The 10,461-nt window shown below is 61.2% G+C and overlaps 1 protein-coding gene across 1 annotated transcript in view; it reads left to right on the top strand.

Moving 5' to 3' along the window:
• The window catches only part of KDM2A (lysine demethylase 2A), a 48,758-nt gene extending 38,381 nt beyond the window's left edge, over window positions 1–10,377 (top strand). Inside the window, exons 12-20 of the mRNA XM_026866925.1 lie at window positions 2,109–2,192; window positions 4,254–4,520; window positions 5,309–5,440; window positions 5,522–5,611; window positions 6,450–7,162; window positions 8,169–8,332; window positions 8,647–8,805; window positions 8,983–9,198; window positions 9,332–10,377. Coding sequence (XP_026722726.1) covers window positions 2,109–2,192; window positions 4,254–4,520; window positions 5,309–5,440; window positions 5,522–5,611; window positions 6,450–7,162; window positions 8,169–8,332; window positions 8,647–8,805; window positions 8,983–9,198; window positions 9,332–9,513 — 2,007 coding nt within the window. The 3' untranslated portion in view covers window positions 9,514–10,377. The remainder of the gene's footprint in view (window positions 1–2,108; window positions 2,193–4,253; window positions 4,521–5,308; window positions 5,441–5,521; window positions 5,612–6,449; window positions 7,163–8,168; window positions 8,333–8,646; window positions 8,806–8,982; window positions 9,199–9,331) is intronic.
• Window positions 10,378–10,461: the final 84 nt, after the last annotated feature.

The raw sequence follows: 10,461 nt of genomic DNA on the forward strand, positions 1-10,461 counted from the left end.
AAAACCCCAAAAAACACCTCAGCAAAGACAAAAGAAAGGCACTGGGGGAGGCTGGGCGTGAGCGGGACCGGCGGAGCAAGGGTAAAGGCTCGCTGCCGTGCTCACGCCGGCCTTGGGGAGCCTGGCCCCGGCATCTCCAGTTGCGGTGGCGGAGGGAGGGAGGAAGATGGGCCGCGCCGCCCGGGCCCCTGCGCCAATCCGTACGGCGCCAGCCGCCCGTCCGGGCCCCTCCCGGCTCTGCAGCAGAACGGCTCTGCCCTCTCTGCTCGTTCGCTCGCTTTTTCTCTTCTGCCATCTTCCCGTTGCAAAGCATTGCTGGGAACCGCATGTGGGTGACGCAGCAGCATTGTTTCAGGCTCAGGAAGCTGCTGCTGCTGCTGCTGCCCAAGGGCTCGGCAGGAGGAACACGCGGTTGTCGGAGCCGGGGAGGAGCCGGGGGTGCTCGGGGTGGGGCGCGCAACCGCTCCCCCAGCCATGGCCCCGAAGACCAGGGGTCCAGTTCGAGTCCGCTCAGACTGAGACCAACCCCTGGAGGTGTCCGGGGAGAGGGGGGGGGGCCCCCAGCCCTCGCAGTGCGGGCACCGAAACAAAGAGGGCTCGGCAAACTTCACCCCAGAGTCTCGGCAGCTCCAGCGGCGCAAGGTCAGGCAGCTGGCAATGCTCGTGGGACGGGGAGGGGACGCGGGGACGCTCTCGACCCAGCCAGGGTGGGAGGGGACGACGGGGGGACCCCTGCTTCCCTGGAGGGGGTCTCTGGCTGGTGCTTGGGCTCACCTCTCCCCTCCCTTTCCTTGGGGTGCGCTCGCCGGTGCTGACTTTTTGCCGGCCGGGGGAAGCATGTGGTGTGCTCGCAGGGTCCCCTTCGCCTTGTGTGTCGTCCTACCCCCAGTCGGAGCGTGAGGGGTCAGAGAGGACGAGGGGGCTGTCGCCTACCCCGGCGCTGAGCCAGATGCAGCCACAGGACCTGGGTGCCCCCCTCAAAAGCCCCTTGTCCATCTCCCCAGGTGGAAGCGTGCCGGAGCCACCGCCACCCCCTACGGTGCCCCAAGCAGGGGGAGGCTGCTGTTCCCTGCCCACACGTATATATATAAAAATGTGTGTGTGTGTGTGTGTGTGTGTGAGAGCCCCCAGCCCCTGACCTTTCCTTTCAGCGTGCGCTTGGGGAGGGCTGGCGGGGAGGTGGGAAGTGTAGGCAGCACCGTGGAGCGAAGGGGAGGCCGCGGTTTCCTGCCGCCCGCAGCCACCCGAGAAGGGCGGGAGAGCACCAGAAAGCCGGGGCACGCACCCCAGGGAGTGGGCAGCCCCACGGGGGACACTGGCCAGCCCCCTGCCCTGGTCCTGCCTGGCAGCAGGAAGCACTGCACGCGTGGGGATGCCGGCAGGAGACTCCTGCCGGCGTAGCCATGGCAACGCCAAGTAAATAAAGCACCTTTTGCAACGGGTAAATTTGGTGGGGAATGGTTGTGGGGAGGGGGCTGCGATGGAGGGGAGCGAGAGCAGCTGAAGCAGCGCCAGGGTGAGCGCAGGGAGCTCGCATGCACCCAGAGCGAGAGGGTGCTTATCGTTCCGTAGGGCTGTGTGCCCGTCCGGTTGGTGCCGAGGGATCTCTTATGTCAAAGTCAAAGCCAAGCCCCGAGGCAATGCGGGGGAGCAGCTCTTGGCTACCCTGCAGCTTGTACCAGGCTACGGAGGGGTTGCTGGGGCACCACGTCCTGCCACTGCTGCACCCTCCAGCTACCCTATGCCTGGGGAGCACATGCAGGGGGGGTGACCCTCGTGAATCCTCCCCCATAAATCCCCCCAGATTGCAAAAGCTTGGCCCTCTCCCCCTACCACAGCACAGCACGGGGCCTCGGGGCTGAAATGCAGTTGATGAAAGCGCTCGTGCAGATCGACTCGACAGAGCTTGTCTGTCTCGTGGGGAGGGATCGTTGCTGGCGGGTGTGGGTAGAGGAGGGCTTCTTCCCAGCCCTGTTTGAAGCGTTGTTGGCCTTGGCATCTGGTTGGAGCCTGCCTCGCTGGCGGGAGCCTAGTTTCACTCTGCTCACACCTGTGCTTTTTGTCTTTCTTGCTTTTTTTCTTTCTCTCCCCTTCTCTCTCTCCATTAGCTGCTGCTAGAAGAATACGCGAACAGCGACCCCAAACTGGCACTTACAGGCATCCCCATCGTCCAGTGGCCCAAGAGAGATAAGGTAGGAGCTGTGAGGAGGGGACTGGGGAGGGTATTGCGTGTGGTTGAGCTGATTACCTGTGACCAGGCACCACTTCCCTACCTGCGTTGGGAGCCCAAGCCAGCAGGCAGGAAGGGAGCAGCGCAGAGGCAGGCCGTGGGGCACAACTGTCTCTGCAGCTCTGCAGGCAAACCTGTTTGCTGGCAGTGGTGGAGGTCTCCCACTGTGCCAGTTACCCTCAGCTGGCAGGTGGTAATTGCATCAACCCCAGCTGCTCCGTGTTCTCTAGCCCCTTGGTCGTGCTCAGGGGAGATGGAGCTGTGCTGGTGGGGAGGAGTGATGTGGAGAGGTGGGGATGAGTCTCTTGAACCAAGGAACAAGCGCCAGGACAAGAGGGAATGGCCTCAAGCTGCACCAGGGCAGGGTCAGACTGGCTCTGAGGAAGGATTTCTTTGCAGAAGGGGCTGTTGGGCGTTGGAATGGGCTGCCCAGGGCAGGGGGGGAGTCCTCATCCCTGGAGGGGTTGAAGAGTCGGGTTGACCCAGCGCTGAGGGATCTGGTGGAGTTGGGAACGGTCAGTGTGAAGGTCATGGTTGGACTGGAGGATCTTCAAGGGCTTTTCCAACCCAGTTGATTCTGGGATTCCAAAGGATGCTCTCCCAACAGCTCTCCAGCTTGATAAGGGAGTCCTGGGTGATATGAGTTATGCTGTGTGTCAGGGGAACATCTTGCTGTCCCCTTCCCCAAGAGATGAAGGGCGAGGTGTGGGGATTGATTGGGTTAACCCTGCCTGTTCTCTGGGCAGGCTGCCCCTCACTGCTAGATGTACATGCCCCCCATGTTCCCTGCCAGCACACTGCCCATGCTGTAGCGTTGGCTTTTGCAACCCCAAAGAAAGGCAACTCCCTCCTGGGGGTCTTTACCTGCAGATAGCAGCCAGCTTCTCAGAAAAGGGACCTTTCAGTGTGCCTCTGCCTTTCTGTCTCCAGCTGTGTGCATAATCCAGGGCCTAAAGCTGAGCTACAGCCGAGGCTGAGCTCACTGGGCAGATGGAGGCAAGGAGCAGCCTGCTGCTGGCCGGCCGGACTTCCCCTCTGCAGGCTGCCTTCCCGTGGCCTGCCAGCCTGGCTCCCATAGGTCACTGGCTTCCTTCCTGCCAGGAGATGGGATCACGGGTGGGCGTGTGGGAAGAGCAGGACCCCATCATGCTGCTAAGAGTGTGTAACACCCCGTCTGGGTGTCTGGAGACAAACAAGCCTCTCAGGTTGCCCTTTGGAGGTGCTTGTCTCTGCCTGCCTGCTCTGCCCAAGGGGATCCAGCCTGATTTCCTGGTCCTTAACCAGCACAAGCATCTTGGGCAGCTTTTCTTGGAGAAGAAGCTTTCGTACTTGTGGATGCAGCATTCAGATGCTTGGCACATCCCTGACCCTGACCTTGGGCTGGTTTTTTTGGGTGCCTGCCCTTCCCCAAGCCCATCACCATTGTGCACACATCGTGAGAGCCGATCCTGGAAGGGTGCTGCAGTATTTGCTGTGAGGGCTGATGGGACAGAGTCTGTTGGAAGAGCTGTGCTGTCCCACCCACATTGTAAATGGGTGCTTGGGTGTTCCCTGAGCACCTCAAGTTTGAGGGAGAGGGCAACCAGAGCACTTGTGTCAGAGCTGAGCCCTGTGCCCTTGCACAGCTGACGGAGGGACCTGGGCAGCACAGGGAGAGGACGGGCTTTCTGGCTGCCTGGGTGGATTTTGTCATTCCATACTTCAGAAGGAAAAAGTGGCTGTTGTTGGAGCACCATGATGCTTTTGGGACTCAACAGCCCTTTTCAGACCCATTTCTGACTCCTGATGGGGGGTGCGAGGAAGGGGAGAGCTCTTGATGTGGGGTGGGAAAGGCTGAATGATCGTGCTCGAGGAGAGCTGCCCGGGGCAGCGTCAATACAGGCCAAGAGGTGAGGGAGTGGGGCTGCTCTCTGGCACGTTATCTGAGGTCACAGCAAGGGAGCTGGGGTTCTGAGACTTCTGACCCAAGCTGAATGCAGGTGTTGGCTCATCTCATGCCACTTCCCTCTATTTCTGTTGCCAGCTAAAGCTCCAGGCCCGGCTGAGGGTGCGCCTGCCCACCATCCCCATCACCAAGCCACACACCATGAAGCCAACCCCCCGCCCGACACCTGTCAGGCCTACGGTCTCTCCCATTGTGTCAGGCGCCAGGCGGAGGCGGGTGCGGTGCCGAAAATGCAAGGCTTGCATGCAGGGCGAGTGTGGCATGTGCCACTATTGCAGGGACATGAAGAAGTTTGGCGGACCTGGCCGCATGAAGCAGTCCTGTGTCCTCCGGCAATGCTTAGCGGTGAGTCTGTGGTCTGATCCTTTCCTCAGCAATAGCGTGGCCAGTAGGGATAGGGAAGGGATCTTACCCTTTACTCAGCACTGGTGAGGCCGCCCCTTGATGACTGGGTTTGGTTTTGGGCCCCTCACCCCAAAAAGGCCATTGAATGACTCAAGCATGTCCAGATAAGGGCAGCGGAGCTGGTGCAGGGTCTGGAGCACAGGTCTGCTGGGGAGTGGCTGAGGGGACTGGGGGGGTTTAGTCTGGAGAAGAGGAGGCTGAGGGGAGACCTCATGGCCCTCTACAGCTACTGAAAGGAGGGTGCAGAGAGGGGGTTGAGTCTCTTGAACCAAGGAACAAGCTCCAGGACAAGAGGGAATAGCCTCAAGCTGCCCAGGGCAGGGTCAGGCTGGCTCTGAGGAAGGATTTCTTTGCAGAAGGGGCTGTTGGGCGTTGGAATGGGCTGCCCAGGGCAGGGGGGGAGTCCCCATCCCTGGAGGGGTTGAAGAGTTGCATTGACTCAGCGCTGGTGGAGTTAAGAACGGTCAGTGTGAGGTTCATGGTTGGACTGGAGGATCTTCAAGGTCTTTTCCAACCCAGATGATTCTGGGATTCTGTTACTCGGAAGTCTGCTGCAGCCTGGCAGCAACTCTGGCCAATTAGGGTCAGAAAGACAAGAGCAATAACTAAGCTTGATTCCTGGGTGATAGTTGGCCCCTTCCCCATTGTTCAGGCAGTGGGGGATAGAAAAAGGCAAGGGGGAAGGCTGTCCCACCTTGCCCTGGTTTCACTCCTGCTTTCCTTTGTAGCCCAGGCTGCCTCACTCGGTCACGTGTGCACTTTGTGGGGAAGTGGATCAGAACGAGGACTCGCAGGACTTTGAGAAGAAGCTCATGGAGTGTTGTATCTGCAACGAGATTGTTCACCCTGGCTGCCTGCAGGTGAACAGCGCGAGTGCCAAGGCAGAGGGGGGGCTTGGCTGCAGGGAGGGACTGCTGCTGACTACCCTCTTCTCTTTGCAGATGGATGGGGAAGGGCTGCTCAACGATGAGCTCCCTAACTGCTGGGAGTGCCCTAAATGCTACCAAGGTGACGACGCAGAGAAGGGCCAGGTAGGAGACGAGCTGGGCTGTGCCAGGGCAGGGCATGTGTCCTCCATCCCACTGCATCCTGCTAAGGCATGGGCAGTCTTCAACCAGGCCAGGCTGCGTGGGTCGGCTGGAGGGCAGGCGGGCACTGGTGCACCCCAGGGGACCAGTTGGGCAGCGAGTAGTGAGAGTGGGAGGTCACTGGGGGTGCAGCACAGCTCGGGGGGGTCTGGCAGCATCCTGCCACAGCTCAGTCCTGGGATCCCACAGTAGGATTAGCTGACAGCCCGGCAGCAGGCCAAGGCCAACGCCAGGCTCCTGCAGAAGCACAGGGGCAGAGGCAGGGAGTTCCTCGGCCAGGCAGCAAGCGGGCACTGCCCAGGACACCGGCTGCTGCCTCGCACGTAGGACCATGCCTGCTGCTGTGGATGGAAGCACGGCAGCTAAGGCAAGCCAGGAGAGGAACAGCCCCCTGCAGCACCTTATCCTGGGTGATGTGTGTGCTCAGGGTGCACATCTGCCTGGTTCTTGGGTCCCCCAGCGCTTTAAGCAGGGGTGACAAGCCCCGCCTTCTCCTCACAGTATCTTGTGCTGGTCTGTGATCCTGAGAGTTTCCACTGCAAGAGGTGGGGGACTGTTAAACACGAAGCAGAAGACACCCCCAACCTCAGAGGACGCCCCTTTTATGAAGGGGGGAGGGAAAATATTGGTTGCTGGTGTGGGTGGACTCTGCTCCTGGTGGTGCCAAGTGCTGCTGGTGCAGGCCCTGCCAGCACTGTGCTGGTGCCCTGGAGAAGAGCAGAGGAGCGGATGCGTTCCCTAGGATCCATCCCCACTAACCCACCGCCCCGCTTGCCCGCAGAAGCGGAAGGTAGAGGAGAGCGATGATGACACGGCCCAAGCCAAGGTGCTGCGGCCCCTGCGGAGTTGTGAGGAGCCCCTGACCCCCCCACCCAACTCGCCCACCCCCATGCTGCAGCTGATCCACGACCCGGCGTCGCCGCGAGGCGTGGTGACGCGTTCGTCCCCGGGAGCCGGCCCCAGCGACCACCACAGCGCTAGCAGAGATGAGCGCTTCAAGCGACGGCAACTTCTGCGGCTCCAGGCCACCGAGAGAACCATGGTGAGGGAGAAGGAGAACAACCCCAGCGGCAAGAAGGAGCTGTCAGAGGTGGAGAAGGCCAAGCTGCACGGCTCCTACCTCACCGTGACGCTCCAGCGCCCCACCAAAGACGTCCACGGCACTTCTATCGTCCCCAAGCTGCAAGCCATCACCGCCTCCTCCGCCAACCTGCAGCACTCTCCCCGCGTGGTTATGCGCCACACACCCACCAGAATGCCCCTGCGGGCTGGGGGGGAGGAGGAGGCAGCCGCCGAGGAGGAGGAGGAGGAAGAGGAGGAGGACGAAGAGAACGCGGAGGAGGGGGGGGCGGCCCGGCTCAACGGACGAGGGGGCCGGGCGCAGGAGGGTGAGGAGATCTGGATGCAGCGCGACGTGTGGATGCCCGTCTTCCGCTACCTCACTCGCAGGGAGCTCTGCGAGTGCATGCGGGTGTGCAAGACCTGGTACAAGTGGTGAGTGTGGGGACACAGGGCAGGGAGGAGTAGGGACACACACACCCCCGCCTGGACCAGGCATGGCCAAGCCAAACCTTGTGCCAAGGGGGGAAGGGGTCTCCCCAGAGCTGGCACTCACCAGGCAGCATTGCTCTTGGACCCTGTGGCCTGCTGCTGCCTTTGCCATACATGCGCTGGTCTTTATTGTCCCCTCCTGCCTTCCTCCTGTCCCTTCTGTTGGGAGATGTGGCAGGCAGTGCTGTCGTAAGCCAAAACCACTCGTCACCTGAGCGCCCGTGTCCTTGTGAGGTGCTGATGCCGTTGCCTCGCCCACCGCCCTGCGTGGTCCTCGCCCTTCCCTGCCTCCCATCCTCCCGGCAGGCTGAGGCTGGATGGGTTTGCTGGCTGGAAACTGGGTTTGCTGGCTGGAAACGCCTCGGGGGGCAGTAGGCCTGAAGACAATGCTGGCACCGGGACAGCTGTGGATGGAGGGCTTGGGAACAGGCAGGGACTGGAAACTGGGAGGTTTCTAACTGCTGAGCAGCGGGAAAGGAGTGGCCCGCTTCAGTCGGTGGCTGGTGTGGGAATGGGGTGGGGTGGTGGCTGGAGGAGAGCGTCCCCTCACCTGCCACTGGTGTGGTGCTGTCAGGGCACAGCTGAGCTATCGTGAGTTTCCTGGGTCTCCCCAGGCTGAGTGTTTTGCCTGCTGGGAGTGAGGATGCTGAAGATCTTTCCCCTTGGCTGGAGGAGCACACAGGAGGGGGCAAGCAGGCAGACAGCTGTGACTCAAAGCCTTGTTATGTGGCAGTAAAATCCTGCTGGGGCTGTTCTGGGCATCCCTGGGTGTCTGGACACCCTCAGCAACATCCCTACGTGTTCAGGGAAACCCGGGGAAACCAGGCAGAGCAGCCTTGTTCTGTGGCTGGGGCTGCTTCGGGGCCAGGCTCTTCCCCTGAACCCACTGGCCATCTCCTGTCCCAGGGGGCTCTTGGGGATCAACTTTCAGCCTTGTCCTCGTCCCCAGGTGCTGTGACAAGAGATTGTGGACAAAGATAGATTTGAGTAGGTGCAAGTCCATCACCCCCCAGGCGCTGAGCGGCATCATCAAAAGACAGCCGGTCAGCCTCGACCTCAGCTGGACCAATATCTCCAAAAAACAGCTTACGTGGCTTGTCAACAGGCTGCCAGGTGAGCATGGGCTGGGGAGGGGTCCCTACATCTGCCACCACCCTGCTCCGAGGCTTCTTGGTGGCTGGACCACAGCAAGAGACAGGCTCTGCACCCTGATACCCACCAGCTGGAAAACTCCGGGGTACCTGGATGCGAGCAGCCGATAGTGATGTGGTTAACCTCTCCTTCAGAGAGCCCAGCTCCCCGTCCCACCCCAGGCAGGGAGAGGAGCTACTTCCTCATGTGCCTGGAGAAAGGAGGGTTGAGATCTGGGACGCCTCGGAGCTGACTGAGCCCGTCTGACTTGTTACTTCTCTCCCTTTTCCTGGCAGGCCTGAAAGACCTCATCTTAGCGGGCTGTTCCTGGTCTGCGGTCTGTGCTCTCAGTACCTCCAGCTGCCCCCTTCTCAGGACCCTCGATCTTCGGTGGGCAGTGGGAATCAAGGACCCCCAGATCCGGGACTTACTCACCCCTCCAACAGACAAACCCAGTAAGCTGTTGCCCAGGCTGGGGCAGTGGTGATTGAGGAGGGTCCCAATGGGTTGTGAGGAGCTGGAGGATGGTGACATGCTGGGCCCAGAGCAAGGAGGCGATGCTGGATCCCAAATCCCCCTAGCTCCATCGGGCAGATAGTCTGCCCTCAGCTTCTCCCCTCCCTTTTTTACAGGTCAGGACAATCGCAGCAAACTCCGCAACATGATCGATTTCCGGCTCGCCGGCCTGGACATCACCGACGCCACGCTGCGGCTGATCATCCGCCATATGCCCCTGCTCTCCCGCCTCGACCTCAGCCACTGCAACCACCTTACAGACCAGTCGGTCAACCTCCTCACGGCCGTGGGCTCTTCCACACGCAACTCCCTCACCGAGCTCAACATGGCAGGTGTGTAACGCTGCTCGGGGCAGCTTGGCTGCCATTGAAAAGCGGCTTCTTCCTCCCAGCTTGACGTGGGAGCTCAGCTCTGGCTTCTTGGAGGCGTCACAGCTCACTCTTCCTCTCGTTTTCCCCCTCCCAGGCTGCAATAAGCTGACGGACCAGGCCTTGCTGTACCTGCGCCGCATCTCCAACATCACTCTAATTGACCTGCGAGGTTGCAAACAGATCACCCGCAAAGCCTGTGAGCACTTCATCTCGGACCTGTCCATCAACAGCCTCTACTGCCTGTCGGATGAGAAGCTGATCCAAAAAATCAGCTAGAGACCCTCCCCGGGGCAGACTGAGGAGAAGGAAAAAAAAAGAGCCCATCCTACCCCTCTCGGAGAGCCACTCCTCCACATCCCCACCTTGCCCTCTGTGTCCTGCCGCTGCCTCCCACCCGACTTGGCAGGCAGGGCTGCCGCTGGCCTCGCTCCACCGTCCCTCCTCCTCCTCCCCCGGGACTTCTGCCGATGAAGATGTCCCGCCAGGCTGGCCAGTACCAGAGGAGGAACGGGCAAATGGCAGGGAGCCTCAGCCCGGAGGCTGGCTGCTCCCGAGGCGGAGGTTGTAACAGAGGTCTCTGTGCAGAGAATTGGGGCACCCTCTTCCCCCAGCTTTTCCCCTCCCCATCATCTCCTTGCCTTGAAACACTTGTCACTTCCCCATTAGCACAAAGCTTGAGGGTCAAGGTCTCTCCAAGGAAGCGGGAGCAGAGCTGGAACAAAACATACCCCTCTGTGCCACCACCAGCTCGTCACTTGTCCCCTTACAGTTCCCCTCGTCCGGCTGCGGGGGCTGTGATCCACCCCCCCTCTTCCTCGCACCACTTGCGCGCAGCCGGGCAGCTCTTTCAGTGTCAAGAGCAGGAGCCCTGCAGCCGGGGTGTCGTGGGTTTTTCTGGCACGTTGGCCAGGAGCTGGGGGCGGGGGCTTTGCAGCCCACTCTTCCCCCTGCCCGGGGAGGTGAGGCGGGGGAAAACGCGCTTCCCCCTCTGGTGCTTTCCCGGAGCAGCATCGTCTGTCCCGCCGCAGCCCCACGCGGAGGTTGATGGCCGGGCGCCGGTTGGGAGCAGGGGAGAAACCACAGGTACATCAGAGCTCAGGGAGGACTCGGAAAGCATCAGCCAGGGGTGAGTGAGCGCACGGGGGGGGACAGGAGCTGCCTCCTCTTCCTCCCCCAAGCTCCCTGTGTGGCGCCCAGCATCGTGAAGCACTCTAGGGCGGCCGC

The sequence above is a fragment of the Athene cunicularia genome, unplaced genomic scaffold, assembly GCF_003259725.1.
Source record: "Athene cunicularia isolate RWA unplaced genomic scaffold, athCun1 BOjh376180_part1, whole genome shotgun sequence".
Classification (NCBI taxonomy): domain Eukaryota; kingdom Metazoa; phylum Chordata; class Aves; order Strigiformes; family Strigidae; genus Athene; species Athene cunicularia.